The 22988-nt window shown below is 38.4% G+C and overlaps 1 protein-coding gene and 1 long non-coding RNA gene across 6 annotated transcripts in view; one reads left to right on the top strand and one right to left on the bottom strand.

The window, feature by feature from the left end:
• Nucleotides 1-9576, top strand: part of SCFD1 (sec1 family domain containing 1) — a 45109-nt gene extending 35533 nt beyond the window's left edge. The window contains exons 21-25 of one of the 2 annotated variants that reach the window (XM_052693433.1): nt 2599-2651; nt 4020-4053; nt 5265-5330; nt 8315-8383; nt 9361-9576. In XM_052693433.1, coding sequence (XP_052549393.1) covers nt 2599-2651; nt 4020-4053; nt 5265-5330; nt 8315-8383; nt 9361-9384 — 246 coding nt within the window. In that variant the 3' untranslated portion in view covers nt 9385-9576. Of the gene's footprint in view, nt 1-2598; nt 2652-3999; nt 4054-5264; nt 5331-8314; nt 8384-9360 lie in introns of those variants that run through there. The other variant, XR_008209052.1, reaches the window with a different exon arrangement.
• Nucleotides 718-22988, bottom strand: part of LOC128085694 (uncharacterized) — a 42728-nt gene continuing 20457 nt past the window's right edge. For 3 of the 4 annotated variants that reach the window (XR_008209056.1, XR_008209055.1, XR_008209053.1), the window contains 4 exons: nt 6479-6613; nt 4582-4649; nt 4175-4232; nt 718-1010 (listed from right to left, as the gene is read on the bottom strand). This is a non-coding gene — a long non-coding RNA (uncharacterized LOC128085694). Of the gene's footprint in view, nt 1011-3676; nt 3788-4174; nt 4233-4581; nt 4650-6478; nt 6614-22988 lie in introns of those variants that run through there. The other variant, XR_008209054.1, reaches the window with a different exon arrangement.

The raw sequence follows: 22988 nt of genomic DNA on the forward strand, positions 1-22988 counted from the left end.
GCAATTCTAGCTGAATTTTTGCATTATTCAGAGCTGGTCTGCTTGTGCCATTTGTATCCAGCAGTCCATCTTTAACAGTGTGTGCCTGTTTGAGTTAGCCGTTCACTTGTCAGCTCTTCTGAGCTATCCAGGACGAACAGGTTTCAGGGTGGGCTCCACACTGCAGTGGTTATGACAGAAACATAGGTAGGTGTGCATGGAAAGTAGCAAAATACAGTAGATTTAGTATAGTCTACTTGCTGCTTCAGATATTAGCAATATGGAGAGGCAGGTAAATAATAGAAGCAGAGGTAAATAACCAATCTATAAGTAGCTTTTCTTAATTGTACTTTATAGGTAGTGAGTCATGATTGTTAAGTGGAAATAAATAGGTGTTATTTTCAGCAGCAGAGTAGATTGCTGTCCCTATTTGTAGGACTTTGAGAAGATGTACAGGGTTAATGTATCTGGTCAACCAGTAGAGGTCACTCAGAACACTTAATACGGAAATCAGAAGTTAAAAACTGGTAGGTGAAAACAAACAAAATTTTAAAATAAATGCCAGCTTCCTCTGGCTCCAAGTTTAGGGATTTAGCTGGAGAAGTTTACAATTCATAGATTCTCTTCTTGCTGATGTGACGCTCTCACCTTGTAGTCAGAGAAGGCAGCCAAGATCACTTTGCTAGTGTAATACAATGGAAAGTGCAGCAAGTGACAGCTGAGCAGCAAGGTCCCAGGCTGATCAAGTGAGGACTTAATCAAATCTAACAGCCACAGAAACAGAGGAAGGAAGCTCTTACCTTTAGAAGGCCTCAGGTAGACAGGGATCTCCAGCAAGAGATGCCCTCATCTCTACTGCTGACTCTTAAATGAAGTCTAGGAAGGGGTGGATTCTGGTCACTCAGGTGCACTGCATCCACCTGAGCTCCCCTGGGTTGGCCCTGCCTTCCCACCAGCTGCTCAGTAATTGCTTCAGGCTGTGACTTTGCATTTCTGCTACAGCGATCCTCAAGAAAACTCTGATCTTCTCACTTGAAAAAGGAAAGATTGTTTCAGTCTGTTAGGTTAAGTTGGTTCTCTACCATGTCAAAGATGAGAATACCTGATCCAAAACAGGAAGTCCTACCTTGCAAGTCATAGGAGACCATGCAAGCCTTTAAGGAGGAGTCCTAACACATATTCTTTGAGTAAGTAAATTCAAGAAGGAAAATAAACACAACGCGTTGCTATTTGTTGGCCACTTTTCCAGTGTCAATTTAGTATTTATTTAATTTTATGCCCACAGGAGAGATACTCAGAAGTAATAATGAAAAAATGTTTTTGATCTAATTTAACTCTTATAATTAGAAGGAATTATGGACTAATGCCTGAAATAGAATCAGAGATTCCCTGCTGAAGTTTTCTCAAATATGTCTCAGTGCCATTTAGTGCTTTCCACATGTTTCTAGCTCTCACTTTTTAGAGTTGCTGTACCACCACTACAAACCAGGCTCCAAGGTCATGAATGGGGGCAGACTTGGTGACTGTCGCTGAAATTTCCATTGCAGAGTATAAATGCATTTATTTATATAGTCAGTGTGAAATTAAATTTAAAATTAAATTCTTTAATAAGATACATGTGAGGATATTTGTTTTATATAATTGCAAAGGTTCTTAATATCAAATTATATTTTCTTTATGTCTAACTGCTGCATGTATATTAAGTATTTTGTAATATTACGTATAGATTTACCTTGTGTGCACTAGTAAATCCTACAGCTAGTTTTCTACCACTAGAAGATTATTTGTTCCACAGAACGCAGAGATCTTGCTTGTAAGCACCCAGCTGAAATCCAGTTCAGACTCACATATGCTTCATCCATAATGTAAAATACCTGGATGAAACTGTAGTATAGAAACAGAATAAAGCCAAGCAGTTGTCAGAAACAGTTATTAAGAAGCTTTGTTTTTCATCTGTAAGACTTGGTAAAAACCCTGCTTGTTGCCAGTAAAAATATTGGAAGTGCCTCACTGTTTTGCATGAAGAAAAAAAAAAACTTTTATAGTTTAGACAGTCAAACTTTTCAAATTCTTGTGGAACTCATTTCTTCCTCACAAGCTTAATTTTGGTTTAATAGCAGTCATAAATCATGAAATGAAAAGGGTAAGTTTCGTAACAGTAGCAGATTTTGATCTATCTTGTATTTTGTATTCATTGCCTTAGAAGTGTTTTGGTTTATGGTATTAAATCACCAGCAGATCTCTGTAACCTGGAAAACGTTAGCATTTGTAAGTCAGTCACAACTAACTGCCTGATGTTCTAAAGCTGGTGACAGCTTAATCTTTCTTTCTACATATTGCTTTTCTGTGGGGATTTATTATGCAACCAACCGAAGTATGTCTTGGAAATTGTGTAACAATCAAGTGTAGCTGAATCAGAAACAGTTTATCTCTGTTTATGCTTCCCTGGTTCAGTTATGTACAAATATTATGTGCGCACACCCCAATTAACTTGGAGTGATGCATCTGCTGGAATTGGAAAATCATGGAGGTTTGACTGATTGCCATTTCATGGAACAAAAGCAGAAATTCATGAGCCTAAATCCATGTCTTTTGAGATTTAAACATTCCTTTGAATAGGAGACAGATGACTACCGATACTTTGACCCCAAGATGCTACGGGGCAGTGACAGGTGAGTCTACTCTCAGTTTTGCTCATTTTCTTCTCTGGGAAAAGGCTAACTTGAAATAATTGTTATGTTATTGCTGAATCTATAAGATCTCTAACTGTTCTTTTTAAGACAAGATGGTTGATATGGAAGGAAATCACAACTGAAACCTGGATCAACCACATATGTTTCTGTCAAAAAGAAAATCCTTGTTCCAGTGACTGTGCTGCTAATTTGTACACCAGTCACAGGAATGTGTAATGGTATTTAATAGTAATTAAAGTTAGAATTTTTTTTAAAATACTGCTTGGTTTCTTTGAAACTGTTTTTACACCGTTAAATTAAAAAGTCACTGAGCAGCCCACCAAAATTTCAATTCAATTTCAAAATTCAATTTGAGTACAACCCTGTTTAGTGATCATTCAGTAGGTCTTTGAAAACGAAACAGGCTGCGTTTGCTCCTGTATAGACAGGTGCACATGTAAGTTCATGTGTTCATACATGAAGGGGCAGTCACTTCACTGGTAAATTGTAAGAATGAAAGAGGAATTGCACTAGAAGTTTACAGGCTTCTGTCTTCTGCTTCTGGGAGCAGTATCCATGCCTGATAACCTTGCTTCTAATATTGTAGATAACAGACTGTAATTTTAACATGCCTTCTAAAAACTCAGCTGTGGGAGAGCTATTGGCTCATTTAATTTTAGAGGTTTATTACTCAGTGGATATATACCCCTGCTTTTAGTTATTTGCATTAAATAAGAATTTCATCTGTCCAGCTTCCATCTGTTCTTGAATCATGGAAATTAAATTTCCAATAGCATTAAGTAATAATGGGAAGCAAATTTCAAAGAATATGAATGTGAAGTATTATCACAGCTGCACTGCAACTCTTTTTCATGCTGCTTTTATAACATTTTGAGGATTTTTCTCTACCACCTGAACTTCTTTGTCATTTCAATTCTGATGTTGCTGTAACTGATAATCACTTCTGGGATTCTGAAGCATCTGTAAGCAGAAGTGCAGGCATCACATAGATGCTGATCGCATTGATGCAGTTGTTACTCCTGTGTCTCTCACTGTGGTTGTGCTCCTAGCTAGCAGCACTGGAGTTTTGAGCATAAAAGAAGCACTGTTATAAAACTCATGATTCAACCTTAAAACTGAGGAAGGTAAAGCTATTCACGTTGTGTATGTGTTCCTATAAATGATTATTTTTCATGAAAAATAATTCAATAATAGCTTTGAACAATACTTGCCTTTCTGCATTGTTCTTCACATTTTTGTCTAATATAGTTTCGAATTCCATAAACACGGGTATTAGTACTAAGAATGCTGATATAAACATAAATGTCTAATAAGATTTAAGTTGTAGGTGTTTTTCTTTCTTTATAGCTCAGTTCCACGAAACAAAAATCCATTCCAGGAGGTGAGTCGTGTACAAGTTACTTGTCAGTGTGCATGTATTAAAAAAAAAAAAAAAAGGAAAATAGCATTTTTTGGTAATAAAGAAGAGACCTTGCTTTGCAAGAATCGCTTATTTTGCTTACCTCTAGTATTAATTGCAGTGAGCTGCCATTCTGAAAATGTCTCTCCATCTTCAGTGAGCTGTGTAAGCGTTAAATAACAGTGAAGGAAAAAAAATATCTCAAAAATGCTTCTGGAGATAACTATAGTAATAACACCATATTTGGGTACTCAGTAATTTAACACCCCTATTTTTATACTAGACCTTTACAGTGCTCTCTAAATTTAATTCTTTTTTCAGTCATGAACAATAGTGTTGGCTATGAACTTAAGTGAGACTTCTTTAAGCAACCTCTGTGATTTAAGGAAACAATTCACAAAAGCAGCAGAACAGCTCCTGCTGCCACATGCTCCTTTTTCATTTCCTACAACTGCCAGTAAAGTTTGGTATTTTTCAACAGAAATGTTTACAAATAGAAGACTTACTTACCTGTTCATTACTAAGTTTGCCTCAGCACTGTGTGCACGTCCCCAAATTTTCTGGATGATTTAATTCTCCTCCTGTGCAAAAAAAAAAAAACCAAACATTTCTGTGTCACAAGGATCTGCCATAGCAAAAATGATAGAGATAGAGGCTACATCAGACAATACTGGATAGTGAATTGTTAATTCAAAGAATGGAACTGTTACATTTCCTTATTCTATTCATTAATTGTTCAACATGTTTTAAATATAGCCCAGGAAATACTGATGCCTTTTGTACTGTGTCTCAGTACTAAGTAGGAAGGGGAAAGACAATGAAGAAGTGTTCTTTTAATAAATAGAAATATTTTGTTTTTCAAATTAGTTTGCAAGCATCCACAAAAATACTCCAGCTGCTCTTGTGGAACTGGAGCCATCTCCACACAAAAATGCAACGTGCTGAAACTGCCTGTTTCACCTATTTCGTAGTAGGACAAAGAATTATGTTAAAATAAGTATTTGTTATTTTGCATCCCAGTAAAACTCTGGTGTTCTTGGAGTGGAGAGCTAGTTAATCTGTGCTGGGTTCTTATTAGAAAGAAGCATGATGAAGACAGTTTTTGTTGTATTAACTGATGTGGGTATATACTTCACTACTGCAACATTAAGGATTTGATTACATGTTCTGATTATGTTCATGTTGTATTTTAGGCAATAGTCTTCGTAGTTGGTGGAGGCAACTATATTGAATATCAAAATCTTATTGACTACATAAAGGTATGTGCACTTCTGTTTGTAGTTTCTAACTTACTGATACAAACTGTTACATAGTTTCAGTTATAAACAGTTTCAGACACTATTATGAGATATAATTAAGTCTTAGGAAATTCAAGGTTACATTGGTACTATGCATACCATGCAGGGAAAAAGTATGTAAGAATTCAGTAGAAAACAGGGATGATAATTTCAGAATGCTAGTTATTGTTTCCGGCATTTTCGTTCATGTTGCGTTTCTGACTGCAAGCAGTTTGCCACCTATCAAAGCAAGGATCACCTTTGCATCCATCTCTTAATGCTTCTTACTTGGCTACGTTTAGAAGTTTAGAAGTAACAGGCAGCTCATTCTCAGCATGCTGGATCATGTGATTTGTGTAGAAATCATGTGATGTGCAAAGGAAAAAAAAATATGGAACCAACTGTATAAGTGATGCGGGAGGTAAAGAGATCTGAAGTCTCTAGTTCCACCTGGCCAGCCTAAACAGAATGGACGTACACCAAAAGCAGCAGCTGAAAAAAAAAAAAAACAACATGTTTAGAATTCCTTTGGGAGCAGAAATGAGGTAGAAGCACTTTCCAGATGTAAATAGGAAGCAAAGGAAAACTTGATGAAGTTTTGAATTAGGTAAGAGCAGCAAAATACTATTCTTCCTTCTAGATTTTACCTTGCTGTGCTTCTCTCTAGATCAAGGCTTTTCCCTGAAAATAATACATATGCAACATTAGTAACAGAAAAGTATTTTTTCACGTGCCAAGACCTGAGAGTTTTACATTCTTGTTCCAGTATATCTTGCAGAACATGAAGTCAGAACTGCACATGGCTGTTTTTTCCTCCTTTAGCGGGCAGCTGTTTTGGAACAGAACTGGTCAGAATTGGGAAAAAGAGAGGAAAAGGAAAGTTACACAGTTGTGGGGTACAAGGAGAGGACAGGAGGACCAAAAATTTCAGAGACATTGACAGAGATTAGACATGCAGTTTAAGCTGAAATGTGCTGTACATTTCTCCAGACTATTTCAGCAGTGGGTTATGACCTTGCAATAGGGAAGTCTCCTTCACCTGTGCTTGGTTAGCCCCTCGCTTCTGAAAAACAAAGAGAAGTTACTGAAAACTTGATTCCATTCACCCTTCTCCCAGGAGACTTGCCCACCTCACCAGATGGCTCTTCCAGGCTTAGCCAGTGCAGCTTGGCACACTTCCATGCATGTGATGTAGTTCCAGCATCTGTTGTCTCACCAGATGTAGCTTATTAATTATTCTAAAATTCAATCAGTTTTCCTTCAGACTAAAAAGGAAGAAAAAACCCAACAGGTCTGTCCTCGCAAGCAGATACAAAGATTTTATTCACTGCTTTATTTTTTTAAGCACTATCAGTTTTTACCAGTTTGCCACTGAAAACACAGAAAATCTGTGAAAGCTTTCTGAAACAGGAAGCAGTGTTCAGCTTTGGCATTTTGGGGGTTTTTGTAGGAGACTTAACCCTTAAACCCAGTTATTTTCAGTTCTGTGCTAGAATCTCACTTCATCATAAATCAAATATTGTTCATAGTTAGGAAGATTGTACCTTGAAAAACATACATTGGCCAACAACGTGCTGAAAATGCATCACCAAAACTTCAAAGCACAAAGAAATCTGGCTTGTTCTTTTGTTTTTAACAATATATGAAAGGAAATAAGTACTGCCTGACTGCCTGCCTCAGCTAGACATTATCATTTTGCACAACAAAATCAAATTCTGCACAGCTTTAAAAAAAAACAAAACAACAAGCTCTGGTATTGCATAATTTACAAGGCTAAGCAGCTTCAGCTTGGCTCCACTAACTTCTGGGTGATACATCTAACCTTGGAGCATGGATATGCTTGTATTCAAAAATTACACTTCTAGTAGAATTTGTTTTTATAAGATGGATTTTACAGGAACGTGTATTTTGCAGCCTAAAAAGGCAACAGTCTCGCTTCACAATTGTGCCTAGTGTTTCTTTATGTTTATGTTACTGTGCAGCAGTAAGTGCTACCATTCATATTACAGAAAATAGTGTCAAGATTCCAGTTTAGATCAAAATCAGACCTGTTCAGGCTTCAAGATTAAATGTAGCTGAAAGGTGGGGAGAACCAAGTTCAAGCTTTTGCTTAGTGACAAGAACAACTTATTGCAACAAACCACTCCAAATTAATAAAGATGAGGAGATGAAGCAGGATTACCATCTCCCAAATTAGCACGTGCCCACCAGCCACTGTTAAAATCCAGTTCTGTGACTCTGCTGAAACAGCACAGCTGTTATCAGCTATAAAACAAAATCATTTTGAAGAGGCTCCTCTTCCTGTTTTCCCTTTTTTTAAACAATTTTTAATTTTGTATCAGGAAAACAAAAAAGACGGTGAGTCCTCTTCTGTATTTGTCCTCTCAGTTCCCTGGCTGCTTATCATTTATCACTCATATAGAGCTAGTAAGGTGCTTTCTGTTTGTTTATTGTTGTTTTAAAATCACATCAATGATCAAAAAAAAAAAAAAAACCCACAAAAAAAAACCAAACCCATTCTGACTATAAGGGAAAGTACTCAGTAATTCAATAGTGAGACAGATTGCTGGAGCCTGCACTCGAGCTTTGAGGAGCTGTGGGATTATTAGCCAATGCTGGGCATAAACTCAGTCTAAAACTATGCATTACTTACACCATTTTTTCACTTCTGCAGTGCTGCGCTGTCAGACAAGTACTATCAAACTGCTCACTGCAGGCTAGGATCATTATGTATCCAACTAAATTCAACATAATATTGTTTCAGTTGTTTTGTTTTTTGTTTTTTTTTTTTTTTTAAAAAAAAAGCTTTTTCAAATATGGAAATAATAGAAACTTTCTAGCTCTACCACAGGCAGAGCTGTAGGACTTAAGGATCATGGAGAAATACACTTTTTAGTGTGCAGTTAGTAGAAGCCACTTGCGCTACTCCTAACACTTAATTTCTTCCCATCTTTTCTTTTTCTTAGGGTAAACAAGGCAAACATGTCCTCTATGGCTGCAGTGAACTTTTTAATGCTACACAGTTTATAAAGCAGGTAGGTACTTGTAACAGTAACTCTGTAATACTTGTTACTGTAGTAACTGTGACTTCCCTGACTGGTTTTTAACTTCTATCTCTATGGATTTATGTCTCTGTAAAAACAAATTGATGTGAAAAAATGACACAGTTTTGTTACTGTTCTTCACTATATTTAAATAGGGGGTTTGGAGTCACCGTTGCTAACTTTAGAAGGCCGGTGTTGTCAGTGTGAGTTAACAGGCAATGCATAATGGAATAGTTCTTTGTAACTAGCTTAACATAAAACTATGGGGGGGGGGGGAGGAGGGGGAAATCAGTTCTGAAGTTCTGACACTTTTTTTCCACAAATAGGATCTTTCCAGGCTACTCTAGCAACTCTCCTGAATTAAAAATTGCTATTCAACTGCAGTCTTGAAATCTGTGTTTAAGTTTTGCTGTTTAGGAATACTGGAACTGTGGGAGCTTCAGGTTATCCCCAGTTGTTTTTTTGTTTGTTTGTTTTGTTTTAAAAACAGCATTAAAAAAAAAGTTGTGATGCTGTTACTTCTGACCCTCTCCAGCAGAACTGCAAAATACAAGTTATTCACAGTGCTCAGCCCTCCAGTAGCTGTCACCACCTGTGCTTTTACTGCCTCCCTAAATTATTCAGACCTACATTTTGAAGAACTAAATTCACTAAGGTCTGTTACACATGAAAGAGAAAAAACAAATGCTGCTTACCATCATACAGTTCTTCAATGAGCTCAATTTCCTTGTTTCACCAACCCTGATTGTACATGCCAGACTTAATGCTGAAATTTATTCATATCTCAGGATTTGAAACCTAGAACCTCTTGTGTGGGGTTATGCATTAAATATTCTATCACTTGCATGCCTTTAATTGGTTATTTCTCACAAGGCTTGTAGGACAAAATGTTTACTGTATGCACTGAATGTTAATATGCTGAAAGAATAATGTTACCAACCTAATCATTTCTGTCTCTTCATGTGTAGCTTTCCCAGCTTGGCCAGAATTAAGACTGAAACACCATGACCTGAATGTCACCATGACAAATTAAAGAACTGCTACAGCATTCAGATAACTTCAAATCTGTTATTTTGTCACAATATTAAAACTTACAACAGCTTCGTTAATATATATTCTCAAGAAATCTGTAATTAGTACTGTGTATATCAACATTTCTGAAATAAACCTTAAAACGTGCGATATTTTTGTTGAGCATTAAGTCATATTACTTTCTAAATGCAGTATTAAGTGTGGCTATGACAGAGCTGTCTGATCAACATAGCATTTTCAAGATCTCATAGACAATTTCTGTTCCAGTAAACAAAGCAATATTTTGAAGAAAAGGTCAAGTCTTTCTTCAGGAGCTGTGTTCCTGAAAGCCAGCTATCTTCATTAAACAAAACTGAAATGACAAAACTGCCTTTCAGGACCACAGACAAACAGCCTTAGTGCACGACGACTGCAGCTTCTAGCTGTCACCCTTTAACTTTACCAAAGTCCTTGGTTCTGCACCATCTTCACTCGGTGGTCTGAAGATGTATTTGAAATTACCTTCAGTACAAGTTTTTGATACAGTAGTTTAGCTTTGTCTGTTAAGCTTATGTGTTTTTATTCATCTACTTGTCTAAATAGTTATACAGTTTCAAACTGTAAATCCTTTAATGATTTTCTTCTGCACTTTTTATTGTAATTGCTTTGACTGTTATGTTTGGGAAGAAATCAAGCCCTACTCGTAGTACAGCTGTTTAATAAGTAATTAGTAAGTAATAAGTAACTGTTTAATAAGCACATGTTTAAAACACATTATAACAGTTGCTGTAGGTAGAGCTGGTGCAGGAACAGGCAGCAGTTCAAGGATTTTCATTATATAATTAACGTCTGCCAGTACTGACAGATCCTGAGAGCGTGTACAGGGATTGAGAGAAGACAGCATGATAGATTTGAGTCTCTGCCTCTAGAAATATTCCTTCTGAAAATATCACTTCTGCCTTTCAATAAGAGGTCTAAAGTACTCATAAGTAACAAGGAAACACTTAATGCGGATTTATTAACAAATAGTGACACCCTAAGAATTACTGGTGTACTGTATATGTTTGTCAGCATTTCTTTGCACTATTCTTCAGCATCTGATGCTAATTCTGCTTTAGAAGCAGTACTTTTCCCCTCCCCATAGAATTTTTTTCAGAACATCCACACAAGAAATACAGTTGATCTCTTCCCTAAAAATCACAATGAATGTGTCAGTAAAGATTTATATAAACTAGCCCCTTATCAAAACTCAGTGTTACTTAATTATCTAAGCTGAGTCTTGTAAGATACTTCACATTACTACTTTATACATCCAAGTTTGCCAACTCAATAAATGCATTTATTATGGTGTTAATGATAGTTGTTGTAGTGAATGTTCTCCCATAGATCAGTCAGCAAGGAATGAACGTCACAGTTCATTCTTCTCATTCCCTGCATGTATGCTATCTTTATTTGCGAGAACAGGGTCAAAAACATTTGGAAGAATGACTTCAGTGTAGTTAAATGGAAGCATTCCAAGCCAGGTTTGCTGCCCTGAGCAGCCTGATCTAGTAGGTGGCAACCCTGCCTGTGGCAGTGGGGTTGGAACTCAATAGTTTAAGGTCCCTTCCAACCCAAGCTGTTCTATGATTATTACTTCCTGAGGCAGTTTGTTCCTGAAGCATGAATCATAGAATCACCAAGGATGGAAAAGACCTCCAAGATCATCTAGACCAACTATCCATCAACTACCAACATTTCCAGTAAGATGGGAATGGGTGTTCAGTGCTCTTCTCAGCAAAGCATTGCACAGAAGGAATTTTAGAAAGACCAGAGTTTTTAACTGAAAGACACACCAAACGGCCACCAGGGAGGTACTCTTCATAGACAGTTTTAACCTTGCAGCTGACAACCAAGTTCTGAGAAAAATACACTGATTGCTTTTTGTTCAAAACTCTTGGCAGTCAGTGATACACTGATCCCTGGTCAGTTCTACAGGGAGCTCTCCTAAATCACAGCTTACAGGATTTGTTGCTTCAGCAAGCTATGTAAACAGAAATTGGAAATAAATTAGTTTGGTTTATGTGCTCAGGAACTTAATTTGCAGTCTTTGTACCACAGCTGAAGACAGGTCTAACTGATACCCAGCTTCATAGCCAGATCTTCAGATCTGTTGTATGAACACACACTAGGCAGATAAGACAATTGAAGGCAATTTTAATACTGCAAACATTCTGTTAATGTACCAAAAGAAAAAAAACTTGGTGAAGAGAAATCTTAAAAGATCTCAGTGAACATTAAAATCTCCAACTTACACAACCTGAGCTATTACTTCCTATTATTTTTTTTGTTAGATAGTCCTTTTCCTGAAATACCTCTGTGGAAGTAGCTCGTACAAGATGACTATAATTCTTGTAGAGAAAATAATCTTAAAAGTAAGCTGGCATTTCATAGACTGATAGAATTGCTCAGGTTGGAAAAGACCTTCAAGACCATCAAGTTCAACCACAACCTAACTATATTACCCTACATCTAACAACCCTCCACTAAATCATGTCCCTGAGCACTGCATCTGAGTGGGTTTTAAACACACTCAGGGATGGTGACTCAACCACCTCCCCGGGGAGCCTATTCCAGAGCTTAACAACCCTTTCAGTAAAGAAGTTTTCCTGATATCCAACTTAAACCTCCCCTGGTGCAACTTGAGGCCATTTCCCCACGTCCTGTCACCAGTGAGAAGAGGCCAACCCTGCTCTCACTGTGAGCACCTTTCAGGTATTGGAAGAGAGCAATAAGGTCTCCCCTCAGCTTCCTCTTCCCCAGACTAAACAACCCCAGTTCCCTCAGTTGCTCTTCATAGGGCAATTAGGTAAGCAAATTCCATTTATAGCCAGCTATTATGTACTGCACATCCTCATAGTTCCCTCAAAGGTTTGTGCCGAAAAGCCAGGTAAGGGCCAGACAGCCACTTGCCTAGCGCCGGGAGCCTTAAGTAAAATAGTACAGGCAGTATTCATGCTTTAAATGCAAGGAGGGCCAGCGCATTTTAGACCTATTCTGATGCCTCTGTTAAGTCACACATTTGCACAGTTTTTTGTTAATAAAACCCAGCACAACTCCAGTTTTCATATCTCAAGACTGGTCATTCTTCATGGGATCACAGGATGGCTTAGGGTGGAAGGGACCCTGAACTCACAGAATCATTTGTTGGAAGGGACCTTTAAAGATCATCTCCTTGTAACTCCTTCTTGCAAGCACAAAATAAAGCTACTCACAGGGGGTCTATGTTTGCATTTAATTAAAAGCAGGGCAAGGCTGAGTCTCCAGTATCACACTTTGTCCTCAAGAAGAAAATAAGCAGCCAGGTCCTTGGCTGCAGAAAACCAGCACATTGTAGTCCAAGAAGAGAAACCTCAAGACCACTACTTGGTTTAAATGCCCTTATTAGTATAACATTCTTGATACAAATCAGTAATGCTTCCCTATGTTAGAATAAGATTTTGCGATCATGTTCACATCAATCCAAATCATCTTCAGTGAGAGCAATTGCAACACCTTGTAAAAAATGCCAAATCTGGTACCTTATACATGAATGATGCCTCCACTCAGGTTTATTACAACTCAAACACAGACTTAAATTTGTTTTAAAATTCAAATATTCAATCTTATGTTTTAGAGTTTTTGAGAAGCTTCATAAATCAACATACACGGTTTTTATCTCTTTCAAATGCAAATAACTATTTCATATCATGCATGTTGGAGGTTTAGAAGTATATAAGCACAGACTTCAGTATGGGCAACCTTTTCTATCATCTGTAAATCCCACGTGATTAGGATCTTCCTACTTGCTCTGTTTGTTCTTTTATCAGTCAGTTTTCTGCTACACATGCAAAACAAAGCCCATCACATCAGGCCACAGCACTGTAAGAAGCTGAAACATTAGCCAAAGGTGGTGGGATTAACAAAATGTTTTACAGGTAGGCATTTCTTTCCTGTAGAGCTTGCATGTTAGGAAAGCTGCATATCATACTGGCAGTTTTGTAAGCAGAGAAATAAAAGTACTCTTTCTATATATTAGTGAAATAAAACATTCCTGGTACTTTATGTTCCAGTCCTCAAAGAGAACCTCTTCTGCTTCATTCTTCCTAGGACTTTTGCCAGCTAAACTGCTGAATTCCAGCTGTGCTGTGCCATTCTTAATCAAGAGCATCAATACATTTCTCCTAGATCATTCATCAGCCATGGGCTCTACTCATTCAGAAGTGTTTTTAATTGATAATTTTTGCTTTTAGGAGTAGGCATCTTTGTCTCTCCACATGCAATACAGAGGATTTTCTTTCTTCCCAGTGCAAACAGATCTTTGGATGCCTGGCCTTCTGTTACAATACTCGTGCTCAGACTAGATATTGGAAAGCAGACAATAGGAAGATCAGGACCACAACACACACGCAATAACTGTAACTTGCGTGTTTGTTTTTAAGTATCTCTGACAGCCTGAAAGTCACTTTTCCCATAGGAGGGAGATATAGTAGTACAAAGAAGAAAAGGAGAAAGAGCAACAACCAGAAATCCTCAGGGAGTGTCAGAGGAAGAATACCACTGCTTTGTAGGCTCCCAAGATTTGCTACGCGATCGTTCTGCATCATTTATTGGGAAGTGGTGGAAGCCTTCCCTTGCCACGTCACCATCTTTCTGATGGTTCTGCAAAACTGAATTCTTCCCACGAGAAGAATCTAGTCTGTAAACCCAGCCTTGCACAGAGCAACAAAAAGCAATGTTGTTTAGAGCTCACGCTCTCTTGGAGAAAAGAGAACAGCTGAATTTCTACAGGCATAAGGCCCAACATGGAGACACATGATCCCAGAAGAGGTCAGTCTTGTGCACAGCAAGTTCATTATTATTTTTGTGAGAAAAATCTCTTATTAGCTAGGATTAATTTGTCTTTTTTTTCCTTCCCTCTCCCCCTCAATTCACCAAACATAAGTGATCAAAAACACAGCCCCTGCACTTCAGGACAGGATCCAAGTTAGTCAGACAGTCACTGAAAGCCTGATGAAAACTATAGTTCCAGAATTGTGGAAATCAACCCACAAACACCAAATCCGTGATGTTTTCCAAATTCTTTTTCCTCTTTATGGTGTCATTTGTAATTTGTTCAGCTATTCTCCTGGCCTGGCTTCCCTACGTGCAAATCTATCTGATCAGGATCTGGGCTTCCAGTGCCAAGCTCACAATATCCTAGCCAAGCTTTCTACAAAGCCTGTCAGTTTTTAGAAGTCCATTCATCAACACTGGCACGAGCCCTAAATTCCATAAGGGCCTTAAAAACCTGTTCCAGTGTCCCAACTGAGACAAGGGTTTAGCCCCCAAATGCTAACATTAATACCTGATCAAAGGAAACAGCTAGTTGCCTTCCCAAACCCACAGAAATATTCGTGCATCTGAAGGTCCTGAAGGAAAAATATATCAGATTAAGAGGAATCTTTTGGCACAGAATGAGCTTGCTTTCTGTTACGTATTTTTCATAAACACCCATTTTGAGAAAGAAAACAGCTCTAAAAGAGTAAATACAGCTCTGGCTAACTTAGAGCCAGAAGTTCTCACAGTAAGAAATAAAGAACAAATGTCTCTATCCTGTTGTTAGTATTTCACATTTTGATGCTGCTTAAATGTATTCCTATGATGACAACAAAAAAGCTAATTCACCTCAAAGGGTATTCACTGAAAAGCAATCTTACTAATCTCCTTGCTTTCACTTACAATTATCACATTAAAATAACTCCTTTTTGTTCAAGTGTTTTCACCAAATCCCCCAGATTCACTCCCTCTCTACAGTTTCACTTTTTCTGATGAGGCTGAGCACAATGCTCCTAAATGGAAAGACAGGTCAGCTTTTACTGCAGCACCCAGAAGTCTGTAAGACATCAGTCACCATTTCCAAGTCTGGTGTCTTCCAAGACTTGGCAGTTTATTTTGCTCCTTCTAATGGAGGTGGAACTGTGTGGAAAGGGCTGAAAGCACAGACTGCTCTTCATAGAGGCATCTCAGTTATCACCTAAGCTTCCCTGCTCGCTGTAGAACAGCGTTGGCTGTGTTTGTGACCTGGGGACTTCAAGAATGTCAAGCCTTAGCAGGGCACAGCATGGATCTCAGCTGAATACCCAGACTAAAAGGTGTTGGGATGGCACAAGTAAGTAGGAAGGGCTTACAGAGTTGGCAGAGCCCAGGGCACAGCAAGCTTATTTAGTTCACTGAAATATCTGGAACAGTCAAATATCGAATCTGGTGACCACAGACAAGGATGCGTAACCCAAAGGGCTTCAGCCTGTCCCATGAAAGGAAAAAGGGAGGATCAGGACTCTCCCAAGGCAATAGAGTGTACAACAGGGACTGACTGTTCAGGCAGTAGTGTGAAAGAGGAAAGGGATCACAGAAAGAGTCCAAAAAGGAAATTCCCTCATAAAATGAAAGGTGAGAACAAAGTAATGCCATTTGTCAGCAAGACAGAGGCACTGGGTTCAGTCTCCTACGATGTTCCCAGTGGCCACCATAAGGGGGCCTCTCCCACAGAAAAGTCCTTACTCTTCTTCATATGGGTCTGTGGGCCTACAGTAGTCACCCATAGCCAAATGACCACCTAGCACCTAGGATTCCCATCCTGGTGAGCCAGGGATGGCACCAGAGACACACTGGCATTCCTCACAAGAAGAATCAGCTACCATAAGTTCAGATTTTTATGCGTGGTACCAAATCCAAGGGAAAACAAATGCTGCCCAGCCAAAGAGTGCAGATCTTTTGTCAGCAAAAGTTACAAGCACCAAGATAAGGCAGTTCAGCTGACAACAGCTGCTCTGAGATACTGCATGGCATTTGGATAATCCTGTGCTTCTTACTATTCACTGGAATTCCTTAATCAGGCCCAGGTATCAGATAGAAGTGTTCTAGAAACTAAAAATTACTTTTTGCAACAGAAAACAGTCCAGGAAGCACAAGAAAACATTAGCTGATACCAGTCAGCTGTGTTGAGATGTATACAATCAGATTCTCACATCTTTTAGGACTGGCACACTCACCAGAATATACAGCTCCATGTGTCTCCAATTCTTGAAAAAGATTGAAAGACTGTCAAGAAGTACACACACACAGCATCTTACTACCGCTTTGCATGTTCTTTTTGTTCCTTCCCAAATTCATTATAAACTTCCCAAATTCGTTATAACTCACCAGCAACTTCTTTCTTTACTTCATGCAGCACAATGGCAGACATGCAATAAATATCCCCACAGACATAAGGACAGAAGCATATTTCATAATTAAACACAAAATGTGGTTTTACATCTCTCTAAGTGAGATTTTCCATATCCCACTTAGAATTAAATGAGTGTTGTCTTCTTTATGAAAGTCCTTTTCTTGTATCTGACAATTAAAAGGTCCAAGTGTGCCTAAGCTGAGGATATCTGTAAGTCAGTTGTTTTGAAGTGGGAAAAGTTTACACAATGGTGAGGATTAAAATAAAATTGTTACTAATCAAATGACCTTGTGAGAAATGCTTGTGCCATGTTTCTCACAACCTCCAGTTATTTTAGTTGCTAAAAGTAAACCTGAACGGCATGTGGGTATCATGAGCTGTACTCCAAATGGAATGCAATTAACTTCAAATAGATTTTTTTGTTGCTTTTTTAAATAAAAGTGTTTTTCATAACTTGGTGTTCCCTTTTCCTTTCCCCACTGTGATCAGAATTTAACTGTCTAAAAGTTCATCTGGCAACAGAAATGTTATTTCCACTTTGCCTACAGTAACAGTCATTTTCTCAGGGGCTGGTTCATAGCAGATGCTTTTGTAGATATTCTTTAAACTTTGCCATTTCGGAGGCAAACATCTCGATCAAAGGATGAATAAAAGCAAACAGCCACAGGAGATTCTTTCTCCACTGACTACCGCCAAAGGGTCCTCTCAAGTTATGAGCTCCCAATCTCAAAGCCACCTTTAGTTTCCACTTTTAACGTCTAAATTTCTAGACACTACAAGGCCTCCTTATGGAATAGGCATACTTAATTTTACTCACCACTGTTTCTAAGGAAAGAAGGAAGGGGAGTTGGGGGTGGAAGAAGGTGCTACAGCATAAGCATTCCACTGATTCAAAGAGCAAGAACAACACAACCTAGGCAGTGACAGATTTTATAGTCACAGAAAAAGATGAAGACCGTGATCACTATCCCTGCTCAGTGAGCAAGGAGGAATGTTCTCACAACTGAGGAAATGGAAAGGAACGAGGGAGATATGTAGTAGAAGAGAGATAGCTAAGAGGATGGAATAGCCACCATTTGAATTAGATGAGCTTTTAATTTGGTCTCCAAAAAGAAGTAAAAGAAAGTACAGACATTCCTCCTGCAAGGGTATTACTGAATGTGCAAAAGCAAGCTTTTCCTACTGCAAGAGAAAAGGGCCCTGTTCTACTGAAATGAACTACAGGCCATTTAACAAGACTTAACAAAAAGGAAAAAGAGCATCTTAGAACAATGCATCTATTATAGCCTTGTTTTCCAGCAGATGTTTTGAGGTGACACAGAACAGCTCAGTAGCTGGGTGTTCTGTTTGAAAGACCATGCTGTGAGTTGTTCCGGAACAGAACTATTTTGGCTATACAGGGCTTTTAAATTACCATTTTTAAAGCATACTTAAGATGGTAAGCTATGTGTAGCTAAAGACTTTTGTTTGAGGAAGAAGAGCAGAAGGCCAATAAAGGTACCTCTGCAAAAGGAAAACAGGCTTTGTTAAATCAAAAGGCACAAATACTACTAACTTATCTGCTTTTCATAGATTGCTCTGCAGCCTTACTAAAATTATGTATTTCATTGGAATTCAAAACTAACATTTCTAGGTCACACACATGCAAGAAAGATTTGCTTTGCAAAAATATTTTTGCAACAATCAGGTGTCTGACTGCACTTCCGAAAGAACTAGCACAGGAGATGAATAATGATGCTATGAACTACATTTGACCCTTACAACGCCTTTCATTTTGAAACAGGGCCTTCTCTGAAGCAGGAGCCACATTCATAATGAAAAATTAAAGTTACTCTGCATTGAACTTAGTTTCCTAGAGGAGAGTAAACGAAGCACAGTTTAAGGGGCAAGAAACCCAAGGATGTGCCCAGTATCAGTATTTCTTCCAAACTGATCAAGAGCCCGGGAGCAGCCAGTCCACAGGCACCTCTGCCATGCTCCAGCTACAGGCTGTCATGCAACTTGTGCAGCTCTGCAAGCAGCAAAATGTGTTATTTCACTTGTATCCTACCAGCAGCAGATCACTAAACCAGCCTCTGGCCACAGCTAGCACCTACCACATGTAAGACAACCAAACTATTTCCAGTGCCCATCACTGCCTGAAGCACCAAGCCAACAACCCTTGCCCTAATGCTACCCTGCCATCAGTCCTTAAGATAACTTCAAGCCTGTCTTGTAGCAGTAGAATATTCAAATGTATACTCTCTATTGTATAATACCAATATGTGCTTAACAGGAATACTGCTTATGGCCAGCAATATCTGACACAGTACTATTGGTTCTGCCCACACTAAGCACTTGGAAATAAGTTCTTTCATTTCAAGGCTGAACACACAAAGATTTGTCATATTCAGGTGGTGCCTCTACTAACAACAGGAGCCCACACAGAAGCTGTAGGAATTGCTTCTGCAGATGCTTAGTTTGTTTGAAGTTCTGAACTAACCCCCACAAGTTTCTAGAACACATCACATTTTAGAAAAGTCTACGCATTTGACAACAATCAACTGAGCTGTATCTGCTTAGAATCCCATCCACTGCAACTGCAATGCAAGCCATGGGAGAAAGAACGTTCTCCATAGACTCTGCATGAGGAGGAAGCAGCCCTGATAGAGATGGGACATTACAATGCCCAGCATTTCTTCACAATGCCTATGCTCCTGAGAGGCCTCTGCTCCTGTCATCCTCATCAGGACGCACACAGAGCATAGCAAGTCAGGCACCACCAATGTTTGGTGGTTTGACTTGTCAGAAATTACACAAATGCATGACTTCCAGCAACTGCTGAAGCCTCTGATGTTCCATTTAAATATTTCAATTAAGAAAAAAAAAAGTCTCAAACTATCAGTATTTTGTTAAACAGGTTTTGTTAAAATTTTAAACAATCCCTATAAGACTCTTTAAATCTTTTCACCATACCATAACTCAAACTGTTTTGAGATTACTGTGACCAAGTATCATGTTCTAAGGGCTGGTAAGGCTGAAGTCAGACATTTGAAAATCACTTTGATTTTACATACTAAAACACACAGACTTGACATAAAAACAAATACATAACTTTCCTAAAGTGCTCATCATCATCTTAATTCTACTGCAATTGAAGGTACCAATGCAGAGGTAACAGCACTAACCATATTTCAAGACCAAGCAATCCACCCAGCCACCACCTTCTGGAGGGGCAATTTTAGCTGCTCGGCTGGAAAAAAAAAACAACTCATATGTTTGCAGTAGAGAACTTGGATCCACTGCAGATTTCCATCTCTCTATTGATGATTCACAACAGATTAGTCCAAACATGCAATATTTCATAAGCCATAATCAAAAAAATTTTCATTACAATTACGGTATTGGAGCACTTCATCTCATTGATACTTCGCAAATACTACATATTTTATCTTGATTTTTTTTTTTTTTTTAATCTTAACTTTAATGGTAACAGCCCAACAATCCCTTTGAGACCCTACTGAAGGCTCCTACTACACATGTGTAGGCACACAAACATTTTCTCCAAATAAAAGCACCATGCCAACTGCAAGCAGAGTTCAGAATTGCACAATGCAGACTCCGAGAACCGTACAGCAGACATCTCTGCACCCAAAACAAGGCAGTGGGAGATGGTTATGAGGTCCCAGCTACCTCTCTCATGTCTCGCAGTGGCATAGTGCAGAAGTCTTCTAAAAATCAAACACTAACCGCTGCTACTGTAACAGACAGCAAGTAAAGGTAATTCAAACGCAAGCAAAACATTGGTGTCTTATTCTAGAAAGTGTAATCTCCAGATGCTGTGGTTAGGATTGAAAAGCATTTAACATTTCAGCATTTATTGTGCTACTTCTAGGAAACTAGGGAGGTATATTAAAATGATTTCACTATTAACACTAATAGTGTCACCCATTGCTAACTCGCTGATTTTCTCTGGACAAGTGGCCCTATTAAGGTCTCTTTTCAGCACTCATTTGTTTCCTCTGCCTTTCCCCCAACAGTTCTCTCTCTCTCTCTCTCTCTCTCTCTCTCTCACACACACACACACACACTTTTTCACTTACAAATGTCCTCCAGGCACTCATTAAAATACTACAGGACATCATTAAGAGTCAGAGGATTAAAACCCACTTAAGTCAGCTAGACAGGAAGGCAGGAGCCCGGGGAAAGAAACTGTTCTGCTGAAAAAACCTCCCTCTCAATCTAGTGACAAGTGTCTCTCCCTGAGAAACCAGGGAAGAAAATCCTCCCCTCACTCCCCAAAGTCAGACTCTATGAAGGGGAATATTTTCATTTAAATCATGAGTAGAATTTTAACACTCTTGAATATAAGTAGGAACTATTAGACACAACAGTCTTAAACCCTCTGCCTTCACATAGGTCTTGCAGACAAACATACAATGGTGCAGTTTTCTGAAACTATTCTTTGTATTACCATTGAAAGAGAGGTCCCACACGCTATAAGACAGAGAGACTAATTCATTCCACAATCTCAACACTAAAATGATTTGTTGCAATTAAATTTTCACTAATACTAATGCATAATTGTTTTAAGAGCACCTAAATCTGAAAAGCGGCAAGGGCCAGGGAAGCAAGAATTTTTGCGCTTTTTGATGCATGAAAAATCAACAACATAATGAAGCCATACATGACAACAGAAAGGAACATTTAAAAACACTCCTCCCCCCCTCCCTCCTCAAATTACTCAAAATTGGGAAGGCCAACTCTGAAGTTCAAATGTTACACTTCGAAACCTCAAATGAAAGAAAGTAGTCAAAGATAACATTTCAGTGCTAAGAACTGTTCCATTTCTTGCTGACCCTCAGGTAATTCTGCTCCTTGCTCTCTGTCCACAATGCCCGATGGGTTTTACAGCCTGCAGCCCTGGCATTCCTCAGCTCTCTTGCTGCCACCAAACCCAGCTTTGTCCAAGCGCTCAGTTCCCGACTGCTTGTTTTGTGTGCAAAAGCTTACAGCATAGCAGAAAAACTTAGAGTAAGGGTGATATTTAAGCAATTTTAAAACACAAATTAAGCAATAAAAGGTTGACAGTCCAGATGAAAAATAATAATGAAGAAAGAATGCAGTGAAACAAAATCACATTATTTGACATTTCTGCAGTATTTACAGAATTTCTACACAGTACCGCAAAACTTCGAGTCAGGTTACTGTTGCTATCCATGGTTTTGTTTATGAGCTTTTTATGTATGTAGAAACTGTTCTAACAACAAAGTAATTTCAACAACAACTGCTTATCAGCAAGAAGAGAATCTATTCAACACTACTTATAGATGCCAAAAGTAACAGATTAAGTCAATGAACTCATCTGGAAGTTCTATACCAAGCTGTTTTGGAGACATGATGAGCCAAGAGAGTTAGGAAAACGTTCAAGTGGTAAGTTAATCTTCTTCTTCTGAAGTAGGAAAATTTCCTACATGCCCTCTCTAATTTGCTTCAATTTTCCAAAAATAAAGTTGTTGGTTTTTTGTTTTTCTTTTAAAGGAACCCTAGTGAAAGATTATAGATGTATTGGGAAAATTATTTTGGTCATGGCAGAATCAACGAATGTGAAAAGTAAAAAGCCAAATTTAAACACAGAGGTAAGATCAGACCCAACAAAGTGAACAAGGAAGAAAATCAAAAGCATGTTTATTTAGAACCCTAAAATAGTACGTATTAAAAAAAAATATATATCTGCAAATACTATTTCAAACCACAGAAGAAAGATGATATTAATTTTGTAGCAAAGAAGCAATAAGAAATGTTACATGGATCAAGTATTGTCTTCTGCCAAGAGTTTAGCTTACAGGAAATTCAGGCCGGGAATAGGGAAGAACCAGAAGGACTTCCAGTTTTGTCCAGGAGGAAATCCCTCTTTTCCCCTTCCACAGACACATATACAGGGCTTCTGACCTTTTTGGTCAGTCCTGCAGTGAGGAAGATTAAACTTAGAGTAAATACTGAACAAATAACCTTAGAGCTGACAAAAACAGTAAAGAAAAATTCAGTGGGTAGACAAGTCTGAGAAGAACAAAGGGGACCAACACAGGCACTAAGGAACAACAGGAACTGTTTAATTAAAAGCTTATGGAAGGATCTCCTCCACAATAACTGGCAAACAGGAGCTGAACTTGGATCATGCTTAAAATAAAGCCAAAGTGTTTTGGAAACAAGACTAGAATAAAAGTTACTACTAGATGTTGTGTAAACTAAATATCATTCTTCCATTTAACTTGAAATTATTGAGTAGATATTTATTACAATAACAAAAAAAAAAAAATCTGCTCAGCTCTTGCTGGAAGGCCAGTTAAGAGCAGCGAGCAAGAAGTATTCATCTGG

Source organism: Tympanuchus pallidicinctus, unplaced genomic scaffold, assembly GCF_026119805.1.
Source record: "Tympanuchus pallidicinctus isolate F22 unplaced genomic scaffold, pur_lepc_1.0 scaffold3, whole genome shotgun sequence".
Taxonomy (NCBI): Eukaryota; Metazoa; Chordata; class Aves; order Galliformes; family Phasianidae; genus Tympanuchus; species Tympanuchus pallidicinctus.